General features: G+C 39.8%; 1 protein-coding gene across 3 annotated transcripts in view; it reads left to right on the forward strand.

Annotated features, from left to right (window-relative positions):
• The window catches only part of ANO4 (anoctamin 4), a 401,164-nt gene that overhangs the window by 179,749 nt on the left and 201,603 nt on the right, over positions 1-19,812 (forward strand). For all 3 annotated transcript variants that reach the window (XM_012554834.1, XM_004373749.1, XM_023728951.1), the window contains one exon: positions 2,780-2,938. In XM_012554834.1, the coding sequence (XP_012410288.1) occupies positions 2,780-2,938 (159 nt within the window). The remainder of the gene's footprint in view (positions 1-2,779; positions 2,939-19,812) is intronic.

Here is a 19,812-nt window from a genome sequence, read left to right on the forward strand (position 1 = left end):
GTTCACTGTGGGTGATCTTGTTGGTATTTGAAACACCAGTGGCATGGCTTCCAGCATCATAGCAACACACAAGCCACCACAGTATGACAAACCAACAAACAGGTGGTGTCTTCTTAATTTACAGATGAGGAAACAGACTCAGAAAGATTAGGGCTTTGCCAAGACGACGCAGTTCATTGCTCTTCACAGGAAGCCAAACCTCCTCCTAATACCTGTTTTCAAAGGTGCTGACGTGCTAAATCCACAGGAGAGTTTCTTTGCTGTGCAAAGAATTGTTCAAGTGTTCATTTGGCTAGACTCCTGAGTGCCTCTTAATGCATAAGCCAAAAAATAGACAGTGAGAAATGTTCATCTATTGAAAATGTCTGCACCAAGACATGGTGCATGGGTTCTTTCATCCCTCCCGACACAGAGTTTCCTTTTGGATGAATGTTATGGACTGAATTGTGTCCCCCAAAATGTGTGTTTATTTAGCTAGGCCATGATTCCCAGTATTGTGTGGTTGGCCTCCATTTTGTGATCTGATGTAATTACTTATGCGTGAATCCTACCTCTGTGATGTTGATGATGCAGGGTCAGAGGCAGTTATGTTAATGAGGCAGGACACAATCTACGGGATTAGGTTGTATCTTCAGTCAATTTCTTTTGAGATATAAAAGAGAGAGGTGAGCAGAGAGGGGAAGGACCTCCTACCACCAAGTACTGGGAGCAGAACACATCCTTTGGACCTGGGGTCCCTGCACTGAGAAGCTCCTAGACCAGGGGAAAATTGATGACAAAGACCTTCCTCCAGAAACGACAGAGAAAGCCTTCCCCTGGAGCTGGCACCCTGAATTTGGACTTCTAGCTTCCTAAACTGTGAAAGAATAAATTTATCTTTGTTAAAGCCATCCACTAGTGGCATTTCTGTTATATCTGCACTAGATAAGGAAGACCGATGAGGCTGCATGCATGGCACTTGTGCAGCGATGTGGATTTTAGCAATGGCCTTTGAAGGTCTGGCATGTTTGCCTTCTTCTTAATACTGTTTGGAAACTGGTGTATTCTGTGGCCTAGAACAAAGATAGGTTCCCCATTTCTACTCAGCCAGGTTTGCAGACACATTTTGGAAATCTTTCAACCTGAGAAATATGGCTTCAGCCTGACCGGCCTACACTTGGTATATTTTTTAAGTGTTGTAGATGATTACAACAAGCCTAAGAAGCCTGGACAAAAATTCAACCTATTCCTTTTGTTGTTTACTTTTTTATATGTAATATTTGATCATTGCAAAATAATATTTGTAATTTACGTAAGTTATCAAGCAGAATAATAAAACGAACACCTTGAACTTAAGAACTAAAATGGTATTTTTCAAATAATGGCGACAAGGTTGCTATGAGTTGGAATTGACTCGACAGCAAGGGGTTTAACTCTATTTTATAATGGAATAGAATGGAAAAGATTAGAGTATATACAAGTTAAAAGGTTAAGTATTGCTTAGTGAAACTTTCGTCTCAAATATTGTGTATGTTTGTGAGTGTACATATGTACATATACATAGATCACAAAATAAAATGTTTTTCTTATTGTAGGCAAAAAGTTTGAGAAGCATTGAACTAGAATATTACTAAAACTATTTTAGCTGATCAGAGTCCCATCCTCTACCCTGTCAGACGTGTTATCTTTCTGAATTTTTGCATTTTTTAAATTCTCTTAACTCTAAAAATACTTTTGCCACATACATATGTAGCCTTAAAATTTTATTTTTGCATTTGTTTTATTTTGTACTTTATAAAAAATGGTGTCATACAATTTGAAGTCTTTTGTGTGTTGCTTTTTTTCCTATAAGTATTGTTTTTAAGTTTCGTTGTTATTGTTAAACGTAACTGTAGTTTATTCATTTTCATTGCTATATAATACTCCACTATATAACTGTATATATGTGTATACGACTAAATGTGAAAGCTGGACAATGAGTAAGGAAGACCGAAGAAGAATTGATGCATTTGAATTTTGGTGTTGGCGAAGAATATTGAATGTACCATGAACTGCGAGAAGAACAAACAAGTCTCTCTTGGAAGAAGTACAACCAGGATGCTCCTTAGAAGCAAGGATGGTGAGACTTCATTGGATATGTTATCAAGAGGGACCAGTCCCTGGAGAGAGACATTATCTTGGTAAAGTAGAGGATCAGCGAAAAAGAGGAAGACTCTCTGTGAGATGGATCGACACAGTGGCTGCAACAACGGGCTCAAACATAGCAACAATTGTGAGGATGGAGCAGGACCAGGCAGTGCTGTGTTTTGTTCTGTTGTGTATAACAACAACAACATATGACTATTTCACAATTTATTGGACATTTGAACTGGTTGCCACTTTTTTAAACATTCTGCTATTCTGAACAATGCTGTTATGAATATTCATATATATCTCCTAGTTGCCATAAAAAGAATTTCTCTATAGCTGTATAATATCCAAATGTTCAATTTTACAAGATAATGCCAGTGTTTTTCAGAGTGATTCTATCAGTTTTCACTCTCACCTCTGGAAGATGATAGTTACCCATTGCTCTATATCCTTACTAACATTTGATATTGTTGAGGGTCTTAATTTTCACCCATTTGACTCTACCCTTTTCCAATTTTTATTTTTTTCCTCTTGTTTATATGTTTCATTAATAAAAATGTAATTTTAATAAAGCAAAATGAAAAAAAATCATTTTAACTTTTTTAAGATTACTTACCTGAGGCTGAGTTTCATGAGTGGCTTAAACTGGTCCCTTTCTCTTTGTATGCAGACAGTGCTGGAAAGAAACAAGTCAGATGGACTCTATTTTAGAGATGGAAAGTGTCGAATTGACTACATTCTTGTGTACAGAAAATCCAACCCCCAGACTGAAAAGAGAGAAGTATTTGAAAGAAATATCAGAGCAGAAGGATTACAAATGGAGAAAGAGGTAAATAGTTTGCTCGGATGAGAAAAAAAAACCAAACACACACACACACACACACACACACACACATATATATATGTATATATATGTGTGTGTGTATATATATATATATATATATATAGATGTACATCTGTTTGTTTCAAGAAGCAATTAAAAAATAAGCAATTAGCCAGTATGTTTAACTGAACATTTAATTCGGTCAGGGTTTGCCAATCTTCAATGCTCGGGAAATGTTCCAGCAGTTAGACTTTCACAGCACAGTTTGCCTTTGAGAGCATTTCAATGCCAAATGTTTCCAAGAGAATCCAAATATTCTATTCCAATTACATGGATTGTTTCTAAGTGTTGTTATTTACCTGACTTCCTACATAGGCTGCTTCTCTGTTTATCTATGTGAATGGATGGTTTTAATTGCATGGATTAAAGAAAACTTTGGATCAAATGCGATCAGCCCGTTCTAGAGGTACCTTTTACATTCTGAGAAACTTAGTGAGCTTGGGTAGCCTCACTGTCTGGCTGATTTGGCCAAAAACAGCTGGAACTTACAGAATGATTCCAGTTTTAGGTGATAGTTGGGTTATTTTTATCAGATTCCCAAGGTCAAGAGTTACTTTGTCAGTGATTTGCTCTTCCCCTTCCCTTCTTCTCTGCAGGAGTTTTTATTTTATTTATTTTTTATCATAAAGCTAAATGTATTCAATTAAAAACATTTTGAATTTTGCATGGGGGGTTTTAAAGGAAGAATTGAATAAAGAAGATACAGGAGGCCCAACCAGGCCTCTGATAATAATCCATGATGAGATTATTATGTACCCAGAAATACTGTGCACATTTGTAGAACCTGGCTCTGTGAACTGAATTACAGACCTCTTCTCAAATTTCCCCTGATCATTGTTTAGAGTTTCTGCAGCTTTTCATGGTGAATAAGAGGAACATATTGGAGAGCTCAGCTGCTAACCAAAAGGTTGGTGATTCAAATCCACCAGCTGCTGCTTGGAATCCGTATGGGGCAGTTCTACTCTGTCCCATAGGGTCACTATGAGTCGGAATTGACTCTACGGCAATGGGTTTTTGGTTTGTTTCTGATTCTGTCCCTCAAGACTCAGAGATTGATCTCTGGGGTCAGACATCCAGGTTTTTCTTTGTAATGATACAGATTTCATGAAGTGTCCTGGCTCGATCATGTATTAGAGGCATATTATGCCCATACTCATTATGCTAATCTTGGGACACTTCAGATAAATGGGATTTTTCCATGTCTGTTAGAATGACTTCAACTCTTGAGCATTTATAAAACAGAAGCAGTATTTTTTCTCTGGACTGCCTCCACCAAGAGAATTAGAAAAATGATGGGATGGATGAATGTGGCCCCAGGGAAACAGGTTCTCATTATCAGGAAATAGAACCAGCTTGCTCAAAAGACAGTCCATCCCAGTTGGAGGTCCCCTGGAGCATCAAACAGAATTAAATATGTTGTTTTTTCCACCTTTGTGAGGTTTCAGAAAATCTTTACTACACTCATTGATCATGTCTTTGATAAATCTTAGTCTTTAAGTTCTTATTGAGGCTATTGTGTGTTCTCTTTTATTCATACTATTAGTACATTAATATTTTTGTTCTTAAAAAAAGTTCCTTCAGCCTTTATTCTTATTCCTAAGTTTCAGAGTTTTTCTAGGAAGAAATAAAAGATCTAACTTTCCACAGAAGTAGAAATAATGACAGTTCTCCCTCTGATCCATTCTAACTCTCAAAATTTTGATTTCCATCAAAACTAGATCGCTTTGTTGAGTTAAATTAGATTTAAATTTTAAGCTTTGTAACTATTCTCTGTATTCCAAGGGCTGCTTGTATACAAGCCTTTTCAATGTCATTTTATGACTTACTAGTTAAAACTCAAAAGCTTAATATTTTTCCAAATAATAGCTATTACTGAATCTCCTATTGTGTATGAAAGCAGGTACCTGAGGAAGATTATTCTGCCTATTGTACAATTATACTGCACAGTGCAGATCTGACCTTGATAGGATAGATGGACTGACTACTCATATGACTTTGGTTGTAGAGGAGATAATTTTTTTGTCACAATTTTTTAAAATTTTAATGTTGTTATTATTAGTTGCTGTCGAGTAAGCTCCGACTCATGGCAACCTTATGTATATATAAGAGAACGAAACATTGCCTGGCCCACTTGTGCAGCATCCTCACAATTGTTGGTATGTTTGAGCCCATTGTTGCAGTTATTGTGTCAATCCATCTCATGGAAGACTTCACTTGTTTTCGCTGACCCTCTACCAAGCATGATGTCCCTTTCCAGCTATTGGTCTTTACTGACGATGTGTCCAAAGTAAGCAAGACAAAGTCTCACCATCCTCGCTGCTAAGTGTTTACAAACATTCTGGTTGTATTTTTCTAAGACTGATTTGTTCATTTGCAGTCTGCAGTACATTAGATATTCTTCACTAACACCACAATTGAAACACATCAAATCTTCTTTGGTCTTCTTTCTTCATTGTCCAGCTTTCCTGTGCATATTAGGCAACTGAAAAGACCACGGCTTGGGTCAGGTGCACCTTAGTCATCAAACTTGTTTGTTTTTTGACACTTTCAAGAGGCCTTTTGCAATATATGTTCCCAATGCAATATATCATTTGATTTCTTGACTGTCGCTTCCATGAGCATTGAATATTGATCCAAGCAGAGTGAAATCCTGGACAATTTCAATTTCTTCTCTATAAATTTTAATAGCTAGGTGTTTATTTTAATGTGTTCTACAAAAACTAGCAGTAAGATAAAGGAGCCCTGCTCGTGCAAGTGATTAAGCACTTGGCTGCGAACCAAAAGGTTGGTGGTTCAAACCCACCAGCCACTCTGCAAGAGAAAGATATGGCAGTCTGCTTCTGTAAAGATTTACAGCCTTGGAAGGGCTATGAGGCAGTTCTATTCTGTCCTGTAGGGTTGCTATGAGTCAGAATCGACTTCACGGCAATGGTTTTTTTTAGGATAAAGGGTGATATCACCATATAGTGAAACCGTATAAAAACTTATCTAAACATTCTTTTCTCCCCGCCTAAAGTTCTTCTCTGGGCGGCAGCTTCCGCATCTCTTCTCTTTCCCACAACCTCTACCTACTACCAACAGCCAAATCTTCTTCTCGCTGGAAACTTCTTCACAAGCAGTCTTTCCAGTCTTACCCTGCTGCCCATACCCTTTTTATATGTGAACAGCTGAGCTCTTCCTCAGCCTCCAGGCTTCCACTTCGTGTCCCCACAGCCTCGTCCAGGTCATCAAGAAGAAGGGCCTTTGCAGGCTCTTCCTTGCTAAGAGGGCAGCAGGGAATTATAGATACATTAATTTTTCCCTGTCATTAATAATGAAAATAAAATGTCCCTTGGTTGAACAGTAAACAAATCCTTATCTACATTGTGTTAATTAGATTCAGAAACCACTAGAAGCACTTTTGTTTAAATCAAGCTTTTTATAAAACAACTACAGCAGAGAGATAGCAATTTTAATGGCTGTTTCAGCTTCCAGAGGTTACTTCAACCTTTTATAGTACCCAAAGCAAAGAACTTAGTTCAGGGTGGAAAAGAAAAAAACAAAAAAACCTAGTGAGTTTAGGATGAATCTTGTACATCTGAAATGATTAACACTAAGTACATTTCATGAATTATTAGTATCTTCTTCACTAGCTGTGTGTCAGAATGTCCAACAAATATGGAAAATGTGTTTCACAGATGTAGCGGTTTCTGTTTCCAAATAGGTAAAGACAGGTGCTGTGGCTAAACAGTTTGACGGTAAGAGTCCTCATCTCTGTTAACATTGAACATCAAGAAACACAACTAAGATAATCTTTAATTTGTGATAAAAATGAGGACATAGTCAAATGTAATTTTTCTTAAAACCTTTGCCCCAGCCTGATTAGTCAGCAAGCAAGTGCTTGGTTGGCATCCTGGGTCTTTAATATTCTGTAACTCAGCTTTGTTATTAGCCCGGAGAGAGCAATTCACAACAAAGTTTCCAAATAAAGTATCATTAAGTCCAAGTGATGTTCTTCTAAGTATCTGTCCATTTAAAGAGAGTCCCTTCTTAAAGGTAAATTCATATTTATTAATTCAGACTTTCTATTTTATATATTTACATAAATTTATATATGTATTTATAAATTTATATATTTATAAAATATATAACCCTGATGGCATAGTGGTTAAGAGCTACGGCTGCTAACCTAAAGGTTGGCAGTTAGAATCTACCAGGCATTCCTTATAAACCCTATGGAGCAGTTCTACTCTGTCCTATAGGGTCGCTATGAGACAGAGTGTCAGCGAAAAAGAGGAAGACCCTCAACGAAATGGATTGACACAGTGGCTGCAACAGTGGGCTTAAGCATAATGACGATTGACAGGGCTGGGCAGTGTTTTGTTCTGTTGTACAGAGGGTCTCTGTGAGTCGGAACCAACTCGACAGTACCTAACAACAACAGTGAATCAGAATGGACAGCGTACAACAACAGCATATATACATATATTTCATGTTTAATTTTGTGTTTATAATTGATGCTTTGGTGCCTATTTTGAAATCATTATCATCGATAAGAGATGTATCTTTTCTTTTTTATAACTAGTAAAATCTCGGACAACTTTTGAATTACTTGGAATGTATGAGTAGTAGTTACGTAAGTGGAGTACCCTCCCCCTTTAGAGCCCTGCAGAACACGGGGGGAAACCCATATCATTACAGTCATTACAAAATAACTATGATGAGATAAATCATACCATTTTGATGAGAGTTAATTCATTCAACAAATAATTATTGTACACTCACTCTATGCCAGGCACTGCTTTAAGCACTAGAAACTCAGCAGTGAACAAAACAGACAAAAATCCCTGCCTTTTTGAGTCTTAAACACAGGATAAGTAAGTGAAATATATAAAATATCAAAAATTGCTGAGGAGAAAAAATAAAAACTGAGAAAGGTGGTCCTCTTTTTCAGGCAGAGAAAACAGTAAGTACAAAGGCCCTGAGGTAGGAGCGTGCCTGGTGGAGCAATCAAGAGGCCAGTATAACTGGAATCAATTGAGCAAGGTGGAAAACAGTGAGAAATGACACCAGCGAGGCAATGGAAGCCAGATAATGTTGGGCCTCAGCAGTCACTGGGGGAGCTTGGCTTTCTCTGAGTGACATGGGAAGCCACTGGAGAGTTTTGAGCAAAGATGTGACGAGATCTGATTTCTGTTTTATCAGGGCTACTCTGGCTGCCTGGTGGGAATGGAAGGTTGCAAGGATAGAAGCAGGAAGATCAGTTAGTAGACTTGTTGCAAGAATCCAGAGTAGAGATGGTAGTGGCTGGGTCTAGCACAGCAGAGGAGAGGTTGAGCTGATAGGATTTGCAGAGAGATAGAATGAGAAACTTAAGAGAGAAGATTCACAGGCTTTTCCAGAGTTTTTCATTTAAACGATTCCAAGAAGGGAGTTGCCATTCACTGAGATACAGAGAGGAGCAGGTCCCATCGTAGACATGTTAAGTGTGAGGTGCCCCAGTGGAGATATTGAATACGATAGAAGAGTCTGGAATTCAGGGAGAGATCCAGGCTGGAGATATACATCTAGATGAGATCATCAAAGGAATGACTGCAAATAGAAAACAGAAGACGCCCAAGGATTGAGCCGTGGGACACGCTGTGTTACAAAGTTGAGGGGGAGGGGGATAAAAAGGTGCCAGCAGAAGAGACTAAGAAGGAGCCACCAAGAAATTGGAAGGAAACCTAGGGAGTGTGATGCCTGAAAGAAAGCATTTCAGGAAGGAGGGAGTCATCAGCTGTGTCACACATGCTGATGGAGGAGTGAGATCAAGACTGAAAGTTAATCACTGGATTTATCAGTGTGGAGGGTTTGGTGAGCTGGACAAGAAAGAGCAGTTTCATTGAAGAGGTGAGATGATAGCATGATTAAGATGTATTAAAGAGAGAATAGAAGGAGAAAATTTGGAGACCACAAATATAAATAACTCAAGGAGTTTCATTATAAAGGAAAGGAGAGAAGTGGGGTGATGGTTAGAAAAAGAAACTTGATCAAGAAGGGATTCTTTTTAGTTAAGATGGGAGAAACAGCTGCATGTTTTCATGCTAATGGAAATAATTCATTTGAACTAAATGTTCTCATGCTCATGGAAAGTTTCATCTGAGAGGGAAAATTGATGCTATGAAAGAGTGGTGCAGTGGTTAAGCCTTCAGCTGCTCACTGAGAGGTGGAAGATGTGAACCCACCAGCTGCTCTACGGGAAAAAGATGTGGCGATCTGCCTCCATAAGTATTACAATCTTGGAAACTCTGTTGGGCTGTTCTACTCTGTCCTATATGGTCACTATGAGTCAGAATTGACTCAGTGGCAACAGATTACGTTTTGAATGTCTTTGAAGCAATCAGAGAAGAATTAACACAAGCTCCTTCCACTACATGGCTCCACCTGCTTGCTTCTGTGCCCACAGATGCTACCTACCCCTAGTGCTAAAGATGTGCTGTTGTCCATGCTCCTAGCTAAGGCCAACCCTTCACTCTCTGCACATATCCCATCCCCTCAGTCCTACTCAAGGACATTGCCCCCCAAAGACATAAAATATAGTAAGCTTTAAAAACTGAAATGCACCAAAAGATGCAATTTTTCAAAATAATTGATTTTAAGTAGAAGCACTAAGTAAAGAAAATTTAGAATAAATGTCAACTCTCTTGACATTTCTATACCATACAAAGATTTCAGTATTTTTAAAAGATCCTCACATGGTAAACATTTCCGTTCTGATATTTTTAAAATTACATTTTATTTTGGAAAGGTGGGTTAAAATTGTTTCTGGTTTTACTCCTCTCTCAGTAGGCTCGAACAATCTAACTACAGTAGATCCACACATATACACTCAAGGTTGGGTATCTTGGGCATTTTGCTATGAGATGATGGCAAAAATAGTATCATGAAAAGTTTCATGCTCATATTTATTGTTTACTACCGGCATTACATCATTTAATCCTCACAGTAACCTGATGGAATAGGTACTATTATCATCCCCATTTGACAGATGAGGCAACTGAGGCAGAGTAGTAACTCGCTCCAGGTGACATGGTCAATAAGAAATGAAGCCAGGATTAAAACCTGAGCACACTTGCTCTTTATCCTTTTGCTGTGCTAATCCCTGATATGGAAAGATGGATTTTAGGGTCAAAGAGGTTGGGAAACAGGGTGAGGGAAGGTGGAGCTGTGAATAGGAAAAGAGATAGGAACCAGGGAAACGAGTACACAATGAAATTGAGTGCTATCTGGACTGTAGTTCTTGTGCAGTTTGACCTAAATAGCCATAGATTTGAATCTCAGTATAACCACTAACAAGCTGAGTGGCCTTGGACAGTTTACCAAACTTCTCTTGATCTTTTTCCCCATTTTGAATAATGTGAATAGAGTTATTTACCATGAGTTATTGTGAGGATTAAGTGAGACCACATACATGAATACATCATGTGATGTAACTTTTTGTTTTTTTAATTGTTTGTTTTTACTTTGATTTTTATTTGATAACATTGTTTTATTTTCAGTGTATTTGTTCAATTACCTTCTATATATGGCAAGTAATATTGGTTTTTTATTTATGGCTGTGATATAAAAGTTTTTTGTAAAGTAATTATTTTTAAAAGCAAGTCCATTTAAAAATATATATGAAATTAAATATTGTAGATGGTATACAGATGGTCAAAAATTGTGAGGTGGCCCACAAATGGTTGCAGTTTGTGTTATTTTGGTTAGTGATTGTGGCAGACAGACCTTAAGGTCTGTGATACCTGCCTCCTGGTTTCACGCTTTTGTATAATCCCCTCCTCTTGAGTGCAGGCAGGATACATCTCTTGCTTCTAACCATAGAATATGGCAAGTGTAATGGGATGTCACTCCCATGATTACATTACATTATATAAGACTTCATCTTAGCAGGCTGGTGTTAGGGAGACTCTCCCTCGCTGGCTCTGATGAAGTAAGCTATCATGTTGTGAGAAGGCTAGGAAGAGGGCGACATGGCAAGGAAAGATGGAGGGGCCAGTAGCACCCCAGAGTGGAACCCAGCTGATGGTCAGTAAGAAAACAGGGACTTCATCACTTCTGAGGTTCACCCTTCAGCCAAAGATTAGACAGGCCCATAAAACAAACAATAATACGCATAGCTCAACCATGTATATGAGACTAAATGGGCACACCAACCCAGGGCAAGGATGAGAAGGCAGGAGGGGACAGGAAAGCTGGATGAATGGAAATGGGGAACCCAGGGCAGAGAAGGGGAGAATGTTGACACGTCATAGAGTTGGCAACCAGTGTCACAAAAAAAAAATGTGTATTAATTGTTTAATGAGAAACTAATTTGTTCTGTAAACCTTCATCTAAAGCACAATAAAAAAGAAAAAAGAAAACAGGGATTTCAGTCGTAAAATGGCAAGGAAAATAATTCTGCCAACACCTGTGGGAGTTTGGATGTGGATCTTTCCCCAGTTGATCTTCTGATGAGACTGCAGTCCCAGCCAACACCTGGACTGCAGCCTGGTGAGATCCATCAGTCAAACTGTGAGATAATTAATGTGTGTTATTTTAAGCACGTAGACATATGTTCTGCTTTAAAAGTAAAGCAAAGATTTATGTGGATGGACTATACTCAGTCTGAGAGTAGAGATTGTGTCTTACTTGTTTTTGCATCCTCAGGATGTAGCCCAGTGCTCAGCTAATGGAATTTTGAGTTTCCTACAAAACATTAATAGCTTGTCTCAGTGAGTGTCTGGATAGCACTACTGAATTCAGTTCCAAGGTTTCTCAACCTGGGCATTGACATTTGGGCCAGATAGTTCTTTATTGTGGGGTGATGTTCTGTGCATTGTAGGATGTTTTGCAGAATCCCTGGCCTCTACCCACTAGATGCCAGTAGCACTCTGACCCAGTTATGACAGTCAAAAACATCTCCAGACATTGTCAAATGTCTCCTACATGGGGAAAAAATTGTCCCCAGTAGAGAACCACTGAGTTAGTCCCTTTCATCCAGCATTGTGCAGTTTGTTGCAGCAGTGATGTCACTGGGGGTTGCAGGGGGTGTGGACCACATCAGTTGACACTGTCAGAGGAAGTGACACCAGAATGACTGTATATAAAATTTTTGTGCAGTGTTTCAGCAGAAATTTATTATTTTTTATCAAAATACCCCTCAGTTAGTTGTAACAACAAAAACATTTTTGGTAAGCCCTGCTTACATGTATCAATATACCCATAAGGCTAAAACTCTATGCTAATTTATTTTTTGAACCTTGTAATTTGCTCAGGTCAGAGCCGTCGTTATTACCCAGTTACAGTGACGCTTCGAATTGTGCGGTTTCATCAGTACATTCTACAAGCACAACCTGTTGTTTTCATTGCTGCTGGTGTTCTTATAGTGGGTGATTTTGTCAAATTTTCTAGAGTTTTGGCCACAATATTGTGGCAGTTAACATGGGGGAGGGTGACACCATGCGTTAGCACATCAGGTGATACCAACCCTAGTGACACCACTGTGTTGCAGTGCCCCATTGTTGTTGTTAGGTGCCATCGAGTCAGTTCCGGCTCATAGCGACCCTATGTACAACAGAAAGAAACACTGCCCAGTCCTGCTCCATCCTCACAATTGTTGTTATGCTTGAGCCCATTGTTGTTGCCACTGTGTCAGTCTATCTTGTTGTTTTCATTGACCCTCTGCTCTACCAAGCAGTGCCCTATTAGGTAACTGGAAGAATTAATCACAGCTATTCCTGTCTTTCATCCGTGTGGACCAACTGATTAAAGCATTCTTAGCATCAGACACTTAGAATCAGAAAAGATATGTATGTATTTAGGGGAAGAATAGGGTAAGTTAAGACAGGCCTCTCAATCTAGACAACTGGGATTTGGATCCATTTACTAAGTAAATAACCTTGGGCAAACGTCTTAACCTCTCTGTGCCTCAGTTTCTTCATTAAGTAAATGGCAGATAATCCTATCTCACAGGGCTGTTAGGAGGATAAAATGAGTTGATACATTATAGCATGCTTGGAAATGAGTCTGGCACATAGGAAGTGCTCGATAAGTGTTTGTTGTTGTTGATGATGAAGAACAGAGTGGCTTCAAACACTGGTCATCCTTGTTTTCTGATCTCAGGCTGTCAGCCTCTTAGATTTGACAAGGCTGGTGATGGATACAGTGCTGGGGTCATCTCTTAGACAAAGGGCCCTGTGTCTAGGGAAAGCTGAAAGGATCTGGTGGATGGCAAGAGATCCCAATGGTAATAGTCCCATCTTGTCACCAGGACTCAGTCCTCTTACAGTGTCACCAGCTGCAACCCCATTTTAGTCCATCAGAAGTCGGGCTGTCTCCTCTAGGCAGTTTCATTCTAAGTGGGGGCTCTCTCTTGCCCTCTTGTGCTCTCTCTCTCTCTCACTCTAATTTCTGAGACCACTTTAAAGATCTGAGAGCCTAATTATTATTTCCTCAACTGCTTTTGCTTGTGAGGAAGACAAAGTTTAATCAAAACATTTCTGTTGCCAGGTCAAGATGACCAGTACAAAGTTATCTTAAAAGATTATTTACTCAAGGAATTATTCTAAATCAATACGTAATTTGTCTGACTCATGCATAAATTTGTCTTCTTTCAAAACAAAACAACTTTAAGAGAAAAAAGAAATCCATTACAGCTAAAGAACTGAAGTTATATTATAACCTATTGTTATATCCCGCGAGAAGAAACTTAATCAGAACGGTCTTCTATGCTGTCTAAATTGAACACATTTTGCACTGTCATCATATTGTATTGTTGCAACTATGAAATGAACCAAATGAACTGAAGTTCTTTCTTTATGGTGGTATTTGTTTTGTGTTGTTTTTCTTGTGTTATTTCAAATTGTTGAAAATTATGCCGTGTACACTATTTTGTTGTTGTTGTTAGGTGCTATTGAGTTGCTTCTGACTCATAGCGACCCTATGTACAGCAAAATGAAACGCTGCCCAGTCCTGCACCATCCTCACAATCATTGCTGTTTGAGCCCATTGTTGCAGCTACTGTGTCGATCCGTCTCCCTGAGGGTCTTCCTCTTTTTCGCTGACCCTCTACTTTACCAAGCATGATGTCCTTCTCCAGGGACTGGTCCCTCTGGATAACATGTCCAAAGTACAAGGACAAAGTCTCACTATCCTCACTTCTAAGGAACATTCTGGCTATACTTCTTCCAAGAAAGATTTGTTCATTCTTCTATGTATATGACACTAATTATTCATTAATGAAGGAAGCCCTGGTGGTACAATGGTTAAACGCTCGGCTGCTAACCCAGAGGTCGACGGTTTGAACCTACCAGCTGCTCCACAAGAGAAGAGACCTGACTATCTGCTCCCTTAAAGATTATCGCCTAGGAAACCCTACGACGAAGTTCTACCCTGTCCTATAGGGTCACTATGAGTCGGAATCTACTCGATGGCACACAACAATAACAACAAACCTTCATTAATAGGATGGAGAGACATAACAGTTTTGAAGCAGTACAGAGGACTGTAAATCCATGGTCTCTTGCTTGTAATCCTTGCATGTGGACACTTTTGGAAAAGATGAATTGTATAAGATAAATTCTATTAAGCCTGATATGTTTTAGTTGCAAAATGATGATATAACACTGCCCTGCAGGCAGGGACCAAGGCTTAACTCGTCTGTCCTGTTTTAGACATATTTTAAGAGCAGTCAGTGGTGTCTCATGACTCCAGTTCCAGATGGAGTCATTCGTTCACTCATTCTTGTCTACGATTAGCGTCTACTATTAGTAAGGGAAGAGAGGCATTAAAATAAACAAGTATGTCAGGTATGATGAGGGCTGTGGAGAAAATCTGCAAGAATACTGGGAAGGAGTCATTGTTTCATTAGGAAGTTCAAGGAGAAACTCTAAGATAATGGGTGAACTAAACACAGAGGGAAATTGGATTTGCCTTTCTAAGCCCAACTCTCTAAGGCAGTTCAGAGCTTTTCCACTGTTAGGGTTATGTTTGCCTTGTATTTCCCCTGATGGGAAAGGGTATGAGCTGGGATGAGCATGGGAAGAGTAAGTGGAACAACTGAGTTGGGGGTGGGGTGAGCTATAGAAGCCAGAACCAACTGGATTTGGCTAGGGGAGGGGAAAGACGGTGGTGTTTGCATCTAAAGGACCTCTCCCAGGGCACACAGCAGGGGCACATGTCAACTGCAATGACCAGTGTTGGGGACTTTTGGAGAGGCCTGACCTGAATGCATACTCCTCCTCAACTTGTTCTTTGCCATTATTCAGCTTCCACTCAGAGTGCTACCTCTTTTGTGGTCTTCCAAACTTTTGCATACCCATACCCCCAAAGTTTTTTCTTTGAAATCCTTCGCTAGGGCTTGTAACTTCTTGTTCCCTCTTCAAGTTGGGGTTTTGCAGGAAAACAAGCCATTCTGTGCATTTCAAGAGGGAAGTGTTTAATACAGAGGCTTACACCGCTGCTGTAAAGACTGGGGAGTGAAGGTCAGAGTGGCTACCTGCAAATACTTCAGCCTGAAGCACCAAAACAGGTGGGCAACAATGGGCTCAAGCATAACAACGATTGTGAGAATGGCGCAGTACTAAGCAGTGTTTGGTTCTGTTGTACATAAGGTCGCTGTGAATAAGAATGACTCAGTGACACCTAACAACAACAACAACCAGGATCTGGCCTGGAAACCACTGGGGGATCTCAAGGATGTCTGTCTGTGGCACGGGTGGTTCTCAAAAGCTCACTAGCAACTGCTTTGAACCTCACACCTTCCTACACAACTCTGTAACTGCCTCCCTCAGAGAAGAATATCCTCTCCTTCAGTGGCACAGTGGTAAAGAGCTTGGCTGTGCTAACCAAAGTGTCAGCAGTTGGAATCCACCAGCCACTCCTTGGAAACTCTATGGGGCAGTTCTACTCTGTCCTATAGAGTCACTATGAATAGGAGTCAATTAGATGGCAAGGGGTTTGGTTTTTTTGTTTGTTTGTTCCTACTTTCCAGTCTCTCCTGAGCACCACTCATTAGCCAACTGTAACCCAGATGCACTTGGGGAAGGGGACTCTGGGAAACATAGTTCCCAGCTTCCCCTTGGCAATGCAGCGGAGACCTCAGAAAGGGTAGCAGAGATGTCGAGTTGACAACAAACAGTATAACACAGCCACCTTCCTCTTAACAGATTTGACTGCCACCTCTCCCTTCGTTTAAGGCAATGCCAGCCCCATCTCTGTAATACCTGAATGGTTTTACAGTGTGTAAGAAATGAACCCTAACATGTGCCCTTCAAGATGATGGTGGGGTAGCTATTTCTGGTTTTTCACATGACCGTAGCGGAGTAAATTGCCCACAGTCACACTCCTCCCTCACACCCACACCTTTGTTCTGATGCTAACATTAGACAGTTCTCTTTGTTCAAAGCAGAGCTGAAATAATTCATCTTGACCAAATCTTTACTTTGAGAGTCAGACAGCAGCAGTCACAGGCCTGCAAAAGGAAACCGTCCATGATGCAGGGGAAGGAGGAAAGAAAAGTTGAAAATTTCTTCCTCCACAATTGCCAACAAGAGGAATAAAGCAAAAGAAGAAGGTTCCCTCTACCACTCCCAGCCCCTGTAGTGTTAGAGTATCAGTCAGCATGCACACATGTATTCAGTGTCTGTTGTTTCCAATACTGCAACAGGTACCGGAGAATCAAAAATGAATAATGATGAATGTTACAGTTATATATTGCTGCGTAACAAACAGCTTCAAGACTTTTGACTTAAAACAACAACGCTCATTTATTTTGCTCTCGAATCTGCACTTGCGCGGGGCCCAGCATAGATGGCCTCTCTTTGCTCCATGGGGCATCAGCTGGGGCAGAACTACGTGGAGTTGGAGGATCCCCTTTCAAGATGGCTTACTCAGATAGCTGGCAAGTTTGTGTTGGCTGTCAGCTGAGATCTCAGCTGGGCTGTGGACTGTGGGCTGTGGGCCTTGGTTCTTTCCATCTGGGCCTCTCCACAGGCTGCTTGGGCTTCCTTGTGATGTGGTGGCTGGGGTCCAAGAACAAATGTCCCAAGAGAACAAGGGAGAAAGCATTTTTATGACCTAGCCCCAGAAGCATTATACTTCATCAACTGAGGCAGGATCAAAGGAAGGGGACATAGATTCCACCTCTTGATGGAGAGTGGCAGGGTTCTAGAAGACATGTGGGATAAGGATATTGTTGGGGTCATCTTTGGAAAAACAACCTGCCACAATATGCTCAGTGTTTGAGGAGCTCCTTGACTAGTGATAAGGAGAGATGTAGAACAATTAGAATACAGTCTGAAAAATTTCTGTGAAAGCACTAAGGGAATTTCATACTATTCCCAAGGGTTTTGGTAAGGCTAGAGGAGGTACCTGGTTCTTGAAGGATGAATAGGCATTTATGGAGCAGGAAAGTAGAGGGGCATGACGTTGCAGGCTGAAAACTTGAGCAAAGGCTTGTGCACATGTCTTCTTCCCCAGTTGGAGGGTGAAGCCCTGAGGACTACACCAGTTCTCCCCACAGAGCCTAGTACAGTGTCCGACTCATCATTTCATTTTGATTTTTACATTGCTTATGCTCATTAAGCAATTTCCCATGAATACAGTTCATATCAGATATAATTGTTCTTCTAGGCCTTAATGGTAGGACTTATTGTGGTCAGGTATGCATATTTTCGTCTTTTTTTTTTTTTTCAGAATAATCTAATCTAGTAGCTTTTGTATTAGTTTTCTAGGGCTGCCATAACAATGTACCACAAACTGGGTGGCTCACAACAACACAAATTCATTGTCTCATAGTTATGGAGGCTAGAAGCCCAAATTCAAGGTATCAGCAGGGCCTTGTTCCCTTTGAAGTCCCTAGGAGAGGATCCTTCTTTGCTTCTTCCTAGCTTCTGATGGTTCCTGGCACACCTTGGCATTCATTGGCTTTATCCATCACTCAGATCTCTACCTCCATCTGCTCATGGCCGCCTTCCCTCTGTGTCTCTCTGTCTCTGTGTTTCTTCTCCTCTTTTTATAAGGACACCAGTCATATTGGATTAGGATCCACCCTACTTCCAAGTGAACTTAACTAATAACATCTTCTTCAAAGACCGTATTTCCAAACAAGGTCACATTCACAGGTAACAGATGTTAGAACTTCAACATATCCTTTTGGGGGACATAATTCAGCCTTGAAAGCAAATCCATTTTGTTGTGCTTCTATTTAAATAAACAGTCATCTTATTGCTGGGTTTCCTTCAGGCCAAAGGTTTTACGAAACCAGCTCTGCCAGCTTTTACCTGCAAACCTAACCAATATCAGTACGGTCTTCTGAGAAGATGATGTTACTGCACACTAGAGTCCTTTGTTTTACAGCCCCATTCTCCAATCTGACTTTTTCTGTACATGTTGAAATTAAAAAGAAATTCAAACAAGACAGAGAGTAAAGAAGACAGAAGAATGAAACTACTGTACACAATTTTACTTGACCTTAGCAGTCCAGCAGGCTGGAAAGAAAACCACACATGGTGAGACCTTGTGCCCAGTAGTGTTTCGGAAATGCATTATGTCTCCTCTTGGGGTTTCTCCTCCTCCTCGGTCTCTAGGTTCTTGGTTCAGTGAGCGATATTATTTTGGATTGGACAGCAGTAAATCACTTTGGCTATCATTTGAGGCTGCCTTAATTCAGTTTTTCAAAGTTTAATAAGTGCCTGTGGGTCTGGTGAGATCTTGTCCTTCATCCAGTAACTCATGGATAAAACTGTATACCTTCTGAAAGGATAACCCTCTATGAGGCTTTCACAATTACTTTTGATTCTTGGGGTGATCTCCCGCATAGCAATTCTCTGTACAATCTCCAGTTAATGGAAAACTACTAGCCTTGATTCTTTATGTCACGTAATACATTATTGGATTGGCAAAACAAAGATTAGCAATCAGCAAGTAAGTACTGAAATCTGAATTTTAGTTTATGGTTTTCTTTTTTATTTTTCCATTTATACTTCACAAGGTTGTATCTTTATCCCCCTTTAAAATAAAGTTTCTCTAGGGAAAGAAAGTTCTCAGAAAACTGTTAAATACTTGAAGCCAATACTTGGAACTGAAACTTGCTTTGAATGGGTTGAAATATTCCAAAATGTCATTGAAAGTACATTGAATATGATAATGAGCATGCTGATTAGCTGTCCCAGCCATTTTTTAACCATCATTTTATTTCGCTTATTACTTCAGTTCGATTCCATAGTACATCATTATGACTGCTCACTTTTCAAGCAACTGAATTTTCTCACTTTTCTTTATTGCTTTGACTTATATGCCTTGCAAACCCCTCACCTTGATTAAACCCCACCTTTCTTTGTTCCTGTACCTATGTACCTGAGTGGCTGAATGTTGCTGGGAAAAAAAAAAACAAAAAAAAACACTTTTTTAAATCATGACCAGTCTCAAATGGTACCAACAGTGGCCAGTTGGCCTACTACACTTCTCTAGTAGGTTTGCTTTCTCCCTGTCCCTATTACCTAACTAGCTTTCTTCTTCCCATTCATTCGTTCATTCATTTTTTTTTTTATTTCAATCAATCAATATACAGTGTTTGGCACAATTCTTGGCACTTAGGTTACACCAATGAGCAAAACAAAAAAACCCTGTCTTTGTGGAGCTCACATTCTATTGAGGAGACAGTAAGAAATAAATATAATAAATAAGTAAATAACAGAGTATGTTAGAAGATGATAAATGGTGGGGCAACAGAAAAAGTAGAACAGGGTATGAGAGTATGAGAGTACTGGGCATGAATGGGACAGTAATTTTAAATAGGTTGTTGGGTGAGAGGTCAGGAC

This window comes from Trichechus manatus, unplaced genomic scaffold (genome assembly GCF_000243295.1).
Source record: "Trichechus manatus latirostris isolate Lorelei unplaced genomic scaffold, TriManLat1.0 scaffold00027, whole genome shotgun sequence".
NCBI lineage: Eukaryota > Metazoa > Chordata > Mammalia > Sirenia > Trichechidae > Trichechus > Trichechus manatus.